Consider the following 16018-nt stretch of genomic DNA (forward strand, 5'->3'; position numbering starts at 1 on the left):
ACACAGTTTAACAACTGTCTAAAACTAGCACCCCCCATAGAACTCCAGTATTTGCCACACTTGCTGTTCCTAAATAAATGGCCTTTGGGAAAATCTTGGCCAACTTAATTTTATGTCTGATTTATTAATTAATCAAAGCTATTTTCAGCATGCTTTTGCGTAGCATGTTCTGTGTAAAAAAGTATAATTTTTTTATTAAATGGGAGTCAGATGGCTGAGCGGTGAGGGAGTCGGGCTAGTAATCAGAAGGTTGCCGGATCGATTCCCCATCGTGCCAAATAACATTGTGTCCTTGGGCAAGGCACTTCACCCTACTTGCCTCGGGGGGAATGTCCCTGTACTTACTGTTGTAACGGCTATAGGTGGTGGACTCAAAAGCATGACTCAGAATATTCACAAAAAGGTATTTTTACTGGATACAGAAGGCAGAGACTGACATGAGGTACAAAGACAAACTAGCAAAGAGAGATTGAAAAACAGGGGCTAAATACACTGGGGCTAAGTGTAAGTCGCTCTGGATAAGAGCGTCTGCTAAATGACTAAATGTAAATGTATTAGGATCCATGATGAAACTGGTGGGAACCCATCGCCTCTCCTCAGGACCATACCCCACCCAGTCTACCAGGTACTGACGTCCACGACCCCTACGACAAACAACCAGGAGACGCCTCACAGAGTACACTGGGCCACCATCTACAAGCCAGGAAGGCGGCGGGGGTCTAGAAGCAGGAACCAAGGGGCTGACCTTAACTGGCTTTATCCGGGAGACGTGAAACGTGGGGTGAACCCTCATGGAGCTGGGTAGCCGGAGGCGCACAGTCACAGGATTGACGACTCTGGTGATGGGGAAAGGACCCACAAACCGGGGAGCCAACTTGCGAGAGTCGACCCTCAGGGGGAGATCTTGGGTTGACAACCACACACTTTGCCCGGGACGGTAGGCGGGGGCAGGGTTGCGATGTCGATCAGCCAGCCTCTTATACCGGCTGGAGTTTCTCAGAAGTACCCGGCGAGCATTGTTCCAGGTCCGTCGACATAAACGGACAAACGCTTGTGCAGAGGGAACAGCCACCTCAGGCTCCAGGTCAGGGAACAGGGGTGGCTGATAGCCATAGGCGCACTGAAAGGGGGAGAGACCAGTAGCAGAACTAGGCAGTGTGTTGTGGGCATACTCCACCCAGATGAGGTGCTTGCTCCATGTAGTAGGGTTTCGGGAGACGAGACAGCGCAGCCCCGTTTCCAGCTCCTGGTTGAGCCGCTCAGTCTGGCCGTTGGATTGGGGGTGGTACCCGGAGCTGAGACTGACAGTGGCCCCAACCAATGAACAAAAAGTCTTCCAGAATTGGGAGATGAACTGAGGACCTCGATCAGAAACCACATCCCTGGGAAACCCGTGCAATCGGAACACATGAGACAAAACTGCCTCTGCCGTTCCCTTGGCAGAGGGCAGCTTGGGCAGAGGGATGAAGTGCACCATCTTTGAAAATCTGTCCACTACCGTAAGAACAGCGGTGTTACCCTCCGAGGGTGGTAGACCTGTGACAAAGTCGAGGGAAATCTCCGACCAGGGGCGATGGGGCACCGGAAGTGGTTTCAGAAGGCCAGATGGCGGAGACCGGGAGGTCTTGTTCTGGGCGCACGCGGGACAGGCTGCAACATACTCCCCAATGTCCTTCTCCATAGCCGGCCACCAAAAACGTTGCCTGACCACAAAAAGAGTCCGCCGAACTCCGGGGTGACACGAGAGACGGGAGGTATGAGCCCAATGTATCACTTGAGAACGGAGAGGGGAAGAGACAAACAGCCTGTTCGGGGGACAGCCGTCTGGAGTGAGATTGCCTGCATCACCTTGCCTGACTCTCTCCTCTATGCCCCACGTGACTGCTCCTACAACACAAGAGGGGGCCAGAATGTTAGTGGGGGGGCCAGGATCAGAGCAGGGATCAAACAGGCGAGACAGAGCATCTGGTTTAACATTCTTTGAGCCAGGACGGTATGAAAGAGAAAAATCTAACCAATTGAAAAACAGTGCCCATCTGGCCTGTCGAGAATTGAGGCGCTTGGCTGTTCGGATGTATGCCAAGTTTTTGTGGTCCGTCCAAACGAGGAAAGGATGCTCTGCTCCCTCCAGCCAATGGCGCCACTCCTCTAGAGCAACCTTGACAGCCAGCAGCTCTCGGTTCCCCACGTCATAGTTCTACTTAGCAGAAGAGAGCTTCCGGTAGAGAAAAGCACAGGGATGGAGCTTGTGATCCTCCGCCCGTTGGGAGAGGACAGCTCCAACGCCCACCTCCGAGGCGTCAACCTCCACAACAAACTGCCGATGGGGATCGGGCATGGTCAGGATAGGTGCAGAACTGAAGTACTCCTTGAGCCTACAAAAAGAGTCCTCCGCTTGAGGAGACCACAGGAACTTCACACGAGGTGACGTCAGCGCATGCAATGGAGCTGCAATGGTACTGAAATTGCGGATAAACGCAACCCCAGAAAACGTTGGACCTGTTTACGATCCGTGGGCTTGGGCCATTCAGCCACTGCACTGACCTTGGAGGGATCCATGTGGACACTGTCCTCAGAAACAACGTAGCCCAGGAACGTGACCGTAGGAGCATGAAATTCACACTTCTCTGCCTTCACAAAGAGATTGTTGTGGAGAAGACGCTGTAGGACCAGACGGACGTGCTGAGTGTGTACCTCTGTGTTGGGAGAGAAGATGAGGATATCATCTAGGTAAACAAAAACAAAGCGGTCAAGGAAGTCTCTCAGAACATCGTTCACCAGGGCCTGGAACACGGCAGGAGCGTTGGTGAGACCAAAAGGCATCACAAGATATTCGTAGTGCCCACTGGGAGTGTTAAACGCCGTCTTCCACTCGTCTCCCTCTCTCATCCTCACCAGGTGGTAGGCATTGCGCAAGTCCAGTTTGGTAAAGATCTTAGAACCTTGCAGTAAATCCAATGCAGAAGAAAGGAGTGGGAGGGGGTACCTGTTCTTGACAGTTAGGGCATTCAGTCCACGATAGTCAATGCAGGGGCGTAACGTCTTGTCCTTCTTTCCCACGAAAAAGAAGCCGGCCCCAGCAGGAGAGGAAGAGGGGCGAATGATCCCAGCCGCCAATGAGGACTCAATGTACTCCTTCATGGTCGCAGTCTCAGGAGCAGACAGGGAGTAGAGGCGTCCCCTGGGCGGCATGGTACCTGGCAGCAAGTCAATGCAACAGTCATAGGGGCGGTGAGGTGGCAGAGCAGTGGCCCGAGACTTATTGAATACCTCCTTGAGGTCCAAGTAGCAGGAGGGAACCTTGGAAAGGTCCGGGAAGTCGGAGTCCAAAGATGGCAGGAGAGGAGAGGAGACTGGGGACTCAGGAGTTGCAGGCAACGGAGAGACAGAGGAGTCTGGGCAGTCGGAAACGGGGTCCTGACGGATACAGGCACACCCCTCTCCCCAGCTGGTTACCTCGCCGGTAGCCCAATTCATGTTAGGGTTATGCTTAACAAGCCAGGGTAAACCTAGGATGAGAGGCTGCACCGGGGAACTGAAGATATGAAACACAATCTCTTCTGTGTGATTCTCAGCCATGAGGAGCTGAAGGGGGGCAGTGCGCTGGGTTATCTTGCAAAGCAGACGACCATCCAAAGCATTCACCTCTAACGGCTCTTGCAAACGGACTAGATCGAGCCCCAGTCTTTCGGCCAACCCAACGTCCATGAAACTTTCATCTGCCCCCGAGTCCACTAACACAGGATGACAAAGGGTTGTTGAAGGTGCTACCAGCCAGGCCTGTGTGAGGAAACGAGGGAATCTGTTGGAAGAAAACGTTCGGCTCACCAGTGCTCCTCTTCTCACTGGTGAGCCTGCTCTTTTGACGGGCAGGAAGAAACAAAGTGGCCCAACTGAGCACAATACATTACATTTACATTACATTTAGTCATTTAGCAGACGCTCTTATCCAGAGCGACTTACAGTAAGTACAGGGACATTCCCCCCGAGGCAAGTAGGGTGAAGTGCCTTGCCCAAGGACACAACGTCATGTGCACCGGCCGGGAATCGAACTGGCGACCTTCAGATTACTAGCCCGATGCTCTACCCGCTCAGCCACCTGACTCCCCTGAAGACCTCCCACCTGAAGACATGCACCTCCCTTCCCGCATGCGGCGTTGACGCTCGTCGGTGGAAAGCCTAGCCCCTCCCAGCTGCATCGGCTCCTCCGATGTCGTAGGGGGTGGATGGGATCCCCCCACAGGCAGCACTCTGGCCGGTAAACACCAGGAAGGAAACTGCTCGGACTGCCCTTTCTGTGCCTGTGATGCAACCATGGCCTTGGACTTCTCCTTCACTCTCTCCTGGAGCCGAGTGTCGATCCTGATTGCCATAGCGACGAGGGAGTCCAAGTCGGGGGGTAGGTCCAGAGGGACCAACTGGTCTTTTAGCGGTTCGGATAATCCATGCAAAAAAGCATTGAACAGCGAGTCGGGATTCCAGTTACTATTAGCCGCCAAGGTGCGGAATTCGATTGCATAGTCTGAGACTCGACGCCCACCCTGACGTACACTCATCAGCTCCTCGCTGCCTCCCGACCAGGGGGTGTGTGATCAAAAATTTGACGAAGCGACTGGGTGAAACGCTGGCGTGAGTAACAGAGCGGGGAATCCCTTGCCCACTCTACCGTAGCCCAGTCCCTTGCTCTGCCGGTGAGGAAGGAGACGATAAACGCTACTTGGGAGCGCTCCGTCGGGAACGAGACCGCCGCAGTTCAAAGTGCAGCTCACATTGGACCAGGAACGGCTTGCAGTTCCCCGAGTCCCCAGAGAAAGGTTCGGGATTAGCTATGTGCGTCAACGGGGTTTGCGTTGCAGTGACTCCAACTGGAGCAGGGACTGGAGAAACCCTCTCCGGCTTTGGGTTAGTCGGCTCACGAACAGGTGGGTCGAGCCGCTGCAGCAAACGCTCAAGGCGGTCAGAGAGGTGGCCCACCTGGCTGCTGATGGAGGCCTGGAAGATGTCATGGCGTGGAGACATCTCCCTTACTCCGGTGCAGAACGAGCTGAGCTGCTCCTCCTGCTGATTTATCCGTTTCGCTTGGACTTGAAGCGCAGCGCGCACAGGGTCGGAGTCGGCTGAGTCCATTCTTGGCTAGTTTGTACTGTAATGGCTATAGGTGGTGGACTCAAAAGCACGACTCAGAATATTCACAAAAAGGTATTTTTACTGGATACAGAAGGCAGAGACTGACATGAGGTACAAAGACAAACTAGCAAAGAGAGATTGAAAAACAGGGGCTAAATACACTGGTGCTAAGTGTAAGTCGCTCTGGATAAGAGCGTCTGCTAAATGACTAAATGTAAATGTATTAAGAATTACAGGATTATGTCAAGGGTATGTAACTCAATTGTATTCAACATAAAGTCAAGACAATCATTGAAGACATTTGTTTCTGAATTCACAGGACAATTAAATTCATAGAACAGCTAAAGATGGACCGCGTTTGTTTGTGTGGGTGCATGTGTTGTGTTGATATGTGAGTGTGGGTCGAGGTTATTATGGGATTGCTGGTTTTGCAAATAGCTCATTATCTCGATTCAACCAGATGGTTTTCCTGTCTCCCTCAGGATTACTCTGCTTCCTCAAACACAGTGCTTTCTGTTGCCGTCTTCTGCCTTTCCTAGAAAACTTGTGTGAGAGAGAGAGATTCATGCCAGATCAGGGGTTTCCTCATGGAATGGAGGAGAGATGGAAAAGAGATGCAGAAAGAGAAAAATGTGTGAATTAGTGTGTGCATGCGAGAGAGACAGTGACACACACATACCTTTCCATTTGTGTATGTGTCTAAGAGGGAGAGCAGAAGTGGCAAAAGTGTCAGGGACTGGAGAGTGTCTGTGATTAGTAGGAACCTTTCCATTTTTCTGTCTGTTTAATGGGATTAAGCACAGGGAGTGCCCTCTGTCCCTGTGTGGCCTGGCTGGTTGGCTTCAATTAGCCTCTTCACTCACTCACTCACTCACTCACTAACCAGCCAGCTGGTCACCATGACAGCAGATCTGGTGTCAAATCTCCAGAACCCCATAAGTACTCGGGAGGTGTCAGGAAGTTGAACTGAATTACTGAAGTTCAACTGAACTTTACTGTCTGAAGACACAAGTGGACTTGTGTCTACAGTCAACCAGTGTTTAGACAACGGTAAATGGATTGAGAGACTACTTTGTCATGGGCAAAGCCTACACAAGAACAGGAATGTATTTGTGACTGTATTGTAAATGTAATATACTGTCTCTTCCTCTCTGTCTCCCTTTCTCTATCACTTTCTCTTTTTCTGTCCGTATATCCTAACTTCAAGGAACAAGTCCTCTGATTATTTCATTGAAATGCTATGAGCTGTGATAAAGGCTGCCATCACCACCACCCTCAAAATAGTTAAAGGACGTCAGCAGTTTTCATCAGTAACCCTGGGAATTCTCGATTGTAGTGCAACTGTGTGTCATTCCATTCAAGTACATTCCATGACACTCTTATGGCATACAATAATTTGTAACCTTGGATGAACTTGTGGTATTGTGTTTTAGTGTATCACGTATCTGATGTCTTGTTGTCTCCTAGGCCCAGATAGCCTTCCTGCAGGGGGAGAGGAAGGGACAGGAGAACCTGAAGAAAGATCTGGTCAGGAGGATCAAGATGCTGGAGTACGCCCTAAAACAGGAGAGGTGGGTTCTGTATGCACAACGTGCACACACACTCCAACAAACAGGGTAAGCCTGTGACCATATGTGTCGGCATACATGCATGCTGACACATGCCCATTTAATGAGAGAACCAGTTACAAGAAATACTAGTTTTTTATTTTACTTTCTTGTTCTACATTTGTCAAATCCTTCAATGTGAATGTGATACATGCTAGTTCCCACAGACAGACAGACACACCGCACACACAGACACATACATACTGTCTCACTCACTATTGAACCATATATTACATTAATCTCACACCCAGATTATGTCACATGCTAAGCACACACATAGGGAATAGTGGGAAACGTAGTTCCAGGCAGACATCCTGTCCCCAGAACAGCATTCACGCAATCATGTGCTAGGCGCACCTTCCTTTATCTCGGGATTGAAGTGTGGCATCAGACCCCTGTTCTACTCATCACACTCCAGACGACCTAGGGATTATACCGACTGGTTGCCTGAAACAGACACACACACTAATTCACCTACACAAACACTCAACCTCTCCCTTTCTCACGTATGCACATACACACACACACACTCACCCACACACACAAACGCAGTTCAGTCCTGACCACATGGGTGATGTGGTGGAGACACAGGCTTAAAGCATGGTAAGTCTTGTGAGAGGGAAGAGCAGCTATGAAGAGAACATGAACAACATGTCTCCCAGACCACCTCTCGATTGGAGTGTCAGAACAAGGTTCTGTTCTTGGTTCTCTCTAGCTCCCCGTCTCTCTGTCTTTCACCCATGCTCACCCTTTCTCTGTCTCCCTCTCTCTCCGTTGACGTCTCCTTTGCTCTCTTTCCAACTTTCTCTGTTAGATAGATAGATAAATACTTTATTCATCCCGTGGGGAAATTCAGGTATCTCTCACAGTTCTCATACCAACAACAACCATAGACAATATGCACAGACAACACGATACAATACAAATGCACAACCTACAACAACAAGGCCATGTACAGTGTAGATAAGATGCAGTGCAAAACGTAGAACGTAGGGTGCTGAGCTGGCCGCTACGGAGGCTGGACTGTCCTGCCAGGAACTGGCAGAGGGGATGACCGACACCGCCCACGATGGCCAAAAGCTGCTGTTGTTCACTATCTCGTTTTCTCTTTTTCCTTCACTTGCTGTTCACTCTTGCTTTTTAGTAATTTTGTTTATCTGTCTCTCTCTCTCTGATGTGTGTATATATATTAACATATACATGTTGATGCGAGCGACGATTGCCAACCAATGGGCCATAGCCATATAAAAAGAGAGTTACAACACTTTTTGATCTCGCCGACACATGATCACTTGGTTCACATAGCTCACAAAAAAACCCACTGCTGGCAACCTGTTTGGTTTTCAGACAGACAGTAGCAGCATCTCGATTTACTGACATTTCGGGTATATTAACACATAATATCAATTGGTTACTGTTGTGTTGTATTATGTATATGTCTGATACTTTATTAACATTTATGTATTACATTAACTTATAATACTAGGCAGCAATATTGTCAAGCAGAGCTAGAAATGGCTATGCTAGCTACCATACTGTAGCTCACACCAGCTCAATTTAAGACAAGAAAGGAGTTTGGTAAATAGAACAGAATATACAAGGCAACCAATTGCATTCAAGAAAACATTTTATTATGCAATATGTCCAGTGAGAGGGTTGTTTTTTTTTAGCGAGTGGACCTGAAATTCCTGCCGAGCATCGACAGCTAGCTGGACGATAGGGGACCCCTTAATCTGCAATCCATTGTTGCTAGCTCTAATCAGATGTGCATTTAGAATCTAACAAGCTATATCTTACAATAACAGACATCCCAACCGGCAGAGCCTCATTTCCGGGAGGTGGCTTCCGACACAATCCGGATGCATGAAGTACCCCCTCAACCAGCACCTACACCCCCCCCCCCCCCCCCCCCGCCATGTTTCTTAAACTATTTGTTCTAGTTCTATCAGAGTGAAAGTTGCTAGTTGTCTAGCATTAACTGTTAAGTCAGTGGCGTTGTTAGACATAAAACTGTACTGGGGCACAGGCCCTAATTCATATCCCTTCTTCCAAGCTTGTTGCACACAATGCACTATTAGGCTATAGAAACTTCCCTCGCTTAACCCACTATATACCAATGCTATTTTCCTCAAGGATCACAATGACTTACTTAGAGACTCGTTGCTCTTGTTGGTTAGTGGTAGCCGATTTAAACTGTTGTATTCAATTTTTTAGTTAATCTTATATTTTTATTTTACTGTTGCTTGTTTTTTTCTACAGGTACACTTGCACTTACATATTCATGTTGTTTAAACTTCCCTTTGGCACTTATTTTTTTGGTTGTTCACAATGTGTGCTTGTTTTGGCTACCCGCAATGCTTTGGGGCTATTTTGTTGTTATTATAAGTGACCTATGCACTTTGTAAAGCTCTCTCTTGGAAGTTGCTTTGGATAAAAGCGTCTGCTAAATGAATAAATGTAAAATGTAAACAGTTCAGGGACGCAAGTTTGATATCAGCTTTGGCAGGGACATCTATAGTTAATGCAAGCTTTGTGTTTTCGGTTTGTTAAAACTCAAACTTTAGATTTTATTGGGGCACAGCTGATTTATACTGGGCACGTGCCCCTGTAAAAAGGGTCTAACGACACCACTGTGTTAAGTTATGTTTAATAAACGAATACAAAATAAATAAACACTGTGCTCCAAAAAAATGTTGTAGGAGCACATGTACTCCTTGGTGAAAACATAGAGCGTAGAGCCCTGGATGTATATCTTTAGAGCCAAAAGGGGCCCTCTAATGTCCCTTATTAATTTGTCCTTTTATCGTTGTCCTTTTCCGGACTTTTTCCCTCAGGGCAAAATACCACAAACTCAAATATGGAACAGAGCTGAACCAGGGGGACATGAAACCACCTACCTACGATTCTGGTAAGTCCATGACACTAAAAGTCTAACTGGTGGTGACCCAAATTTCATATTTCAATGATTCCAGTTGCACAAACGGTAGTTATTGACTACTTTTAAAATGCGACAATCCCTTACATTTTCAAGTTGGCACAGACCATGGTCAAATCTGGGGTGACTCAGTGGCCACATAGCATGGATGTTCACAGCGCCTGTCTTTAGTTTCATACCAAACCATTTTGGTGTGGAACTGAAGTATGAGTAGGCTACATACGATACTAAACCTCAAACGCAGCAGTGTTTCCCAACAATTCGTGGCGGTGTGCCACAGAATCAACACCGGCTGCCACATATTGCATTTCGTTATTATTGTTATTTTTAACACTATTTAAAACACCCAACGTATTCGTTCAGCTGCATTTCCTTTCCCTGCTCTCCCTCCGTCTCTTGGTCACTCGCGCGTCTCTGTCACATACACACACACACACAGTCACAACATCACAACGTCAGCACAAGTTAGCAACGACGCATAGATACACCGTTAAGGCCATAATATGCTAATCCGTTTACGGATGGGCGGGCGGATACGATAGACTCTTCTTCGTTTATGGTTCTCCGTAGGCTGTGGGTGCTGAAAACAATTCACTGCCAGAAAAGTAGGTGGCGCTGCACTGCGATGATAGCTAGGTTATCGAAAAGTCGGAGCAAATTTACAAATTAGCCATTTCATCAGTGAAATAAGCACATTTTCGAAAAAATGCATAAGAAAATGTAGCACTCAGTGTGCAAGGGCCCTACTTACCCGGCGTCATGGAGCCAGTGTTGGACCGAATTCTCACTCCCCCACAGAATTCCACTCCCCTACGCGTGAACGCGCATTGCCATCTTGCTCATCTCGTATTGCTATGTGTAGATTGGCGAACCAAGACGATTAACGAACGTTAAGCCTAGCTTCCCTCGTCTTAGGCTTTGAGGAAACTGTCAGTAGGCTATTTAATTCACGTTTCATAAAAATATGTTATGTTGCGCTACACTTGAGAGCCTATACGATTTGTATGTCGTGCTACATGTAAAATCTGAATCATCCATCCATCATCTGACGCTTTTCCGGGGGTCGGGTCGCGGGGGTAGCAACCTAAGCAGGGATGCCCAGACTTCCCTCTCCCCGGCCACTTCCACCAGCTCTTCCTGGGGGACCCCGAGGCATTCCCAGGCCAGCCAAGAGACATAGTCCCTCCAGCGTGTCCCGGGTCTTGCCCGGGGCCTCTTCCCAGTGGGACGTGCCCAGAACACCTCACCAGGGGGACGTCCAGGAGGCATCCTTATCAGATGCCCGAGCCACCTCAACTGGCCCCTCTCGACGCGGAGGAGCAGCGGTTCTACTCTGAGCTCCTCCCGGATGACCGAGCTTCTCACCCTATCTTTAAGAGAGAGCCCGGACACCATGCGGAGAAAACTAATTTTGGCCGCTTGTATTCGCAATCTCGTTCTTTCGGTCACTACCCACAGTTTGTGACCATAGGTGAGGGGAGGAACATAGATCGACTTGTAAGTAGAGAGCTTCGCCTTTCAGCTCCTTCTTCACCATGACGGACCGATGCAGTGCCCGCATCACTGCGGACGCTGCACCGATCAGCCTGTCGATGTCGCGCTCCATTCTTTCCTCAATCGTGAACAAGACCCCGAGATACTTAAACTCCTCCGCTTAGGTCAAGATCTCCTCCCCAACCCGGAGATTGCACTCCACCCTTTTCCGGTCAATAACCATGGCCTCAGATTTGGAAGTGCTGATGCCCATCCCAGCTGCTTCGCATTCGGTTGCGAACCGCTCCAGTGAGAGCTGAAGGTCACGGTTCCGATGAAGCATCGGGACCACATCATCCGCAAAAAGCAGGGACCCAATCCTGAGGTCACCAAACCGGACCGCCACAACGCCCTAGCTGCGCCTACATATTCTGTCTATACAAGTTATGAGCAGAATCGGTGACAAAGGGCAGCCCTGCGGAGTCCAACCCTCACTGGGAACAAGTTCAACTTACTGCCGGCAATGCGGACCAAACTCTGGCACAGGTCGTACAAATCTGAATTATTGTCATAAAAATAGACGTAATGTTGAGCTGCATTTGAGAAACGATGTTGATGTTGTGCTGTCCTATTATCGGAATGAGGTAATATGTGAATCAGTGTTGGGGGAAATTACTCAAAAAAGTAATATATTAGTTATTACTTATTACTGTTCAGTAAAAGTAGTGGGATTAAGTTACATTATTACTTTCTGTACAAAGTAATATTATTACTTATTACATTACTTTTACTCAATGTGTGAATTACGGGGGGGTTTGACCCCCCTAATTAAGACTTGGACCCCCCCAAATGAGGTAAACACAACAGGTCGGGTTGGGTCGATACATATATATCGTGCTTACCTGTAATCGTAAATATTAATTCACACCCTGGAGAAGAAGTTGACCCCCCGATTGTCATTGTATAATTCGCACTCTCCTTTTACTATTAGGCTACTTTTAGTAGCGAGTTGTGGAAACGGGTCGCCGTCTCTCATATAGTTTGAAGTGGATTCTTGCTAAAATGTAACACGTTCTGCGGCCATGATTGCTCTTGTGTTTGCCTGCAGCGTGAATCAAAGGCAGACTGTCAAGCTACTGCGCCCAGTGAGTGTCGTTTAGGCAACAATCTGTATTTATAAGGCTATTTAAGTAATTTGTTGAATTAATGCATTAACTTGGACAAGTAAGTAACTGTAATAATATTACTCAATGTCAAAAAGTGGCGCGTTATATTACTTCGTTAATGTACTCACTTAAGTAATAATATTATGTAATACTGATGTGAATTATGTTGTAGTTGCAACTGCTGTTAACATAGTCACTGTCTGATTAAAGCGAGCATCCTTCTTTGTATTCATTTGTACGAATCACTTTTAGTAGAACTAATCCCTTCTGATTATTGATTACGTTGTACTTGCTATTATAGGCTAAATGCACTATATACCAATTGCAATAGAATCGTCTGGTAAATGAGTATAGCTACATTATTTTACAAATGTATATGAAAAAGGCCCCTGCTCACAGGTCCCTCCTACCAGAATTCAACTTCTATTTCCCTCTCAGTAACTACTTGTTTTGTGTTGACAATCATATCCATTTTATAGATTCTGCTTCCCACAGTTGTGAGTTAGTATCTTCTAACTTGCAATGTACAGTGCTTGGTTTTAGTACCTGATAAGTCAAACCTGGACCTTCCCTTTGTGAATGGCTAGTGAAAAACATCTAATAACTTATGAAATTTTGATTGGCTCCATCAAATGTATTTTAAACAAAAAACTATAACGATATATTTAACAAAAGGTAGAAGAAAAAAATAATAATAGTGATCATTTTAGAGTTTTAACAAGTTTGAGGCTTGATCATGAAAACAGGTCAGGTCTGTTTACGGCAGGCAGCACAGACATATTCCTCTCAGTTGGATTTGAGCACAACACTGATGGAACCATCTGAGGCAGCTGTCACAGCCATGCTGAGATTTTGGAAAAATATTTAAGACAAATTTGTGGAATGATAATGAATGATCAAACATTAGGAATGGCACTGTCACCTATAATAACATTACCTCTTACACAAAGAAATATCAATGCTTCATTGTAAATGTGTCTAGTAGTGAAAACATGTTGTATTCAATACCAGTTCACAAGCTATTACCCAGTTAGTGTTGCCATCCAGATTGTCCACATCCCTGCATAGTTGGGGTGTGTCAGATCTTATAGTCCCAAAATATGAGGGGGGGGGGGGATTTCGGCAGGGATGAAGAACGTTGGGCCTCATTCACCAATATCTTCCTAGGTTATTTCTTAAATTTGTTCTTAAGAAAGTTCCCAAGAAAAATCTACGTGTGATTCATGAAGTGTTCTTAAACAGCAGAATTGTTTGCAGGTGTGTTCTTAGAATGATGAATCCCAGTATTTCGTAAGTTGAAAGCTCGTGCCCCGTTGCTCCTATTTAGCATAGGTAAAAGCCCCGTTAATTCCCATAAAAGGGCATGATACGGCAGGGCCGTGTGCACACTCAGAGAAATGTCAAAACAACGTGGTAAAGACGGGTGGAGGCCTCGACAAAAGACGGAAAAACTTAATAATAATTCTGAAGTGGAGGTACAGCTGCTAGTAGTTAGCGACAAACGACACATCATATTTAATAGCGTCAGCTGTTGATACAAAGCAGTAAATAAAACCGATGCATGGAATGCAATTACTAATGCATTGAATGCTGTATCTGGAGAAGTGCGCAGAACTGATGAAGTGAAAAAATAAATGGTTCAATTTTAATCTGAATTCTTAAGCAAAAAAACATTAGTTGACTGTTACAAATATCCATAAGGACTGCTCTTGGTAGCCTAAAGTGTTCCAACAGGTAGCCTACTCTTCGCTCTCTGCAAATAAATCGGTATGGTCAAGGAAGATGTGTTCCCTCCTCAGGGAACTCTCTGCAACATTTTGCAGCAGCAAAAAATACGCCATTGTGTGGTGTAGTCATAGTGTGCGGAATAGGCCTACTTTGGGCCTATAAATACAGTAATAAGTCACATATTTGATGGAAAAATTATCTGTTAACATAATTGATTTGAATTGAAGGCAAAGCAAGGCTAGTTTACAGTTTTTTACAATCGCTATGACAATCTTTTCAATACGTCTAACAAGTTTTCTTGTTACTTGTTACTCTTACTCTTAATGCACTCTTAAACACACCTACCACACACATTTGGCAAAACTGCTAATTTCATGCTCAAAATTACACATTGTAAACTAAACTCAAATCAGAATCAGAAAGGGATTCATTCGCCATGAAAGTTTGCACAAACAAGGAATTTGCTTTGGCAGGAAGGTGCATACAATAAACATATAGGAATCTTAAATTTAGATATATGGTCTAACTATACTAAGGATACATTAACTAGCAATACTAAGTGGAATACAATTAAAATAAAATATACAATAAAATAAAATATAAGTTGCCATAAAATAAAATATAAGTTGCCAATTTAATAAATTGACACTCATTTTCATAACACAAAAATACACTAACAATACACCATGTCTACCAAAACACTAACACACGTTCGCTTTCAACAGGACAGGAACATTTAATCGATCATAGCACAATGCCATAAAAAAACACTAACATCAGATGAAATTACAGAAACTTCATTCTATTATACAGTATATGTGTCAGGCCTCACTGTATATGGATCATAGATTGTGTTGCAATGCAGTTTCCTTTGAAGCCTCTTTACATTTTTGTTTTGTTGGGTTCAGTAAATGCATGCATTTTGTTTCTTTTGTTGCAGAAATTCAGAACAAAAAATGAATGACCCATCTCAGAGTAGCTTTATACAATGTATGGTTACTGTATTGAAAAAAAGAAGACAGAAACATAATTGCTGCAGTAAAGGCTTCAGTTGCAACAGGACATTACTTCAAGAAATATGCAATGTAGTTGCCATTTACAATATTTAATCAGTTACCCTAGCTCTGGCCCTTCTCTGAGTACCACCACACATTCTAACTCCTCTCCCTTGCCCCACTCCTCTCCCTTGTCCTGGTACTTGTCTTCCTCCCCTTGTCCTAGTCTCACTCCTCTCCCTTGTCCTGGTACTTGTCTTCCTCTCCCTCGTGCAGGCATGACATATTCTTTCTTTCTTCGTGTTTTTCTGTATTGTTCTTTTTCCACATAAGATTAGCCCAAAGAGGTCCTCTTCCTGTATATACCTTATATACCGGGAGTCAGGTGGCTGAGTGGGTTGGGAATCGGGCTAGTAATCAGAAGGTCACTGTTTCAATTCCTGGTCGTGCAAAATGACGTTGTGTCCTTGGGCAAGGCACTTCACCCTACTTGCCTCGGGGGGAATGTCCCTGTACTTACTGTAAGTCGCTCTGGATAAGAGCGTCTGCTAAATGACTAAATGTAAATGTAAATGGTCATGCAATTGAAAGAACCTCAAAATCTGAGTGTTTCCTAGTTGGGAATCAGCTGTGATTTACAGTAATTGCATAACTTCAACCAGCTGTTTCTCAGGAGCAATGGAATACAATACAGGGGATATGTTTGTGTTTCAATTTACAAAATGAACAGCTGTTCACTTTGGCTTTAGCCAATAAGTTAGGTTTTAAACATGATGTTATCTGTTCCGACATACCGTGAAAGCATTGGTAAATTGGGAAGTAAAAATCAATTGTTGGTTGAGCTTGTGTGTAAAAGACGTTCAAGGATTTAAGATTTGTATTTACTCTATGCATTTTGTGTCAAAGCAACAAGAAATGTGTTAATTGCACAGCCTACACAGATGGATGTTGTGCTAACTGTGTCAAGAGTTTAGGAAACTAGGAAAA

At 45.7% G+C, this 16018-nt stretch overlaps 1 protein-coding gene across 3 annotated transcripts in view; it reads left to right on the top strand.

Annotated features, from left to right (window-relative positions):
• The window catches only part of strn (striatin, calmodulin binding protein), an 85116-nt gene that overhangs the window by 39935 nt on the left and 29163 nt on the right, over window positions 1-16018 (top strand). For all 3 annotated transcript variants that reach the window (XM_047044317.1, XM_047044318.1, XM_047044319.1), the window contains 2 exons: window positions 6595-6698; window positions 9569-9642. In XM_047044317.1, coding sequence (XP_046900273.1) covers window positions 6595-6698; window positions 9569-9642 — 178 coding nt within the window. The remainder of the gene's footprint in view (window positions 1-6594; window positions 6699-9568; window positions 9643-16018) is intronic.

The sequence above is a fragment of the Hypomesus transpacificus genome, chromosome 21, assembly GCF_021917145.1.
Source record: "Hypomesus transpacificus isolate Combined female chromosome 21, fHypTra1, whole genome shotgun sequence".
Classification (NCBI taxonomy): Eukaryota; Metazoa; Chordata; class Actinopteri; order Osmeriformes; family Osmeridae; genus Hypomesus; species Hypomesus transpacificus.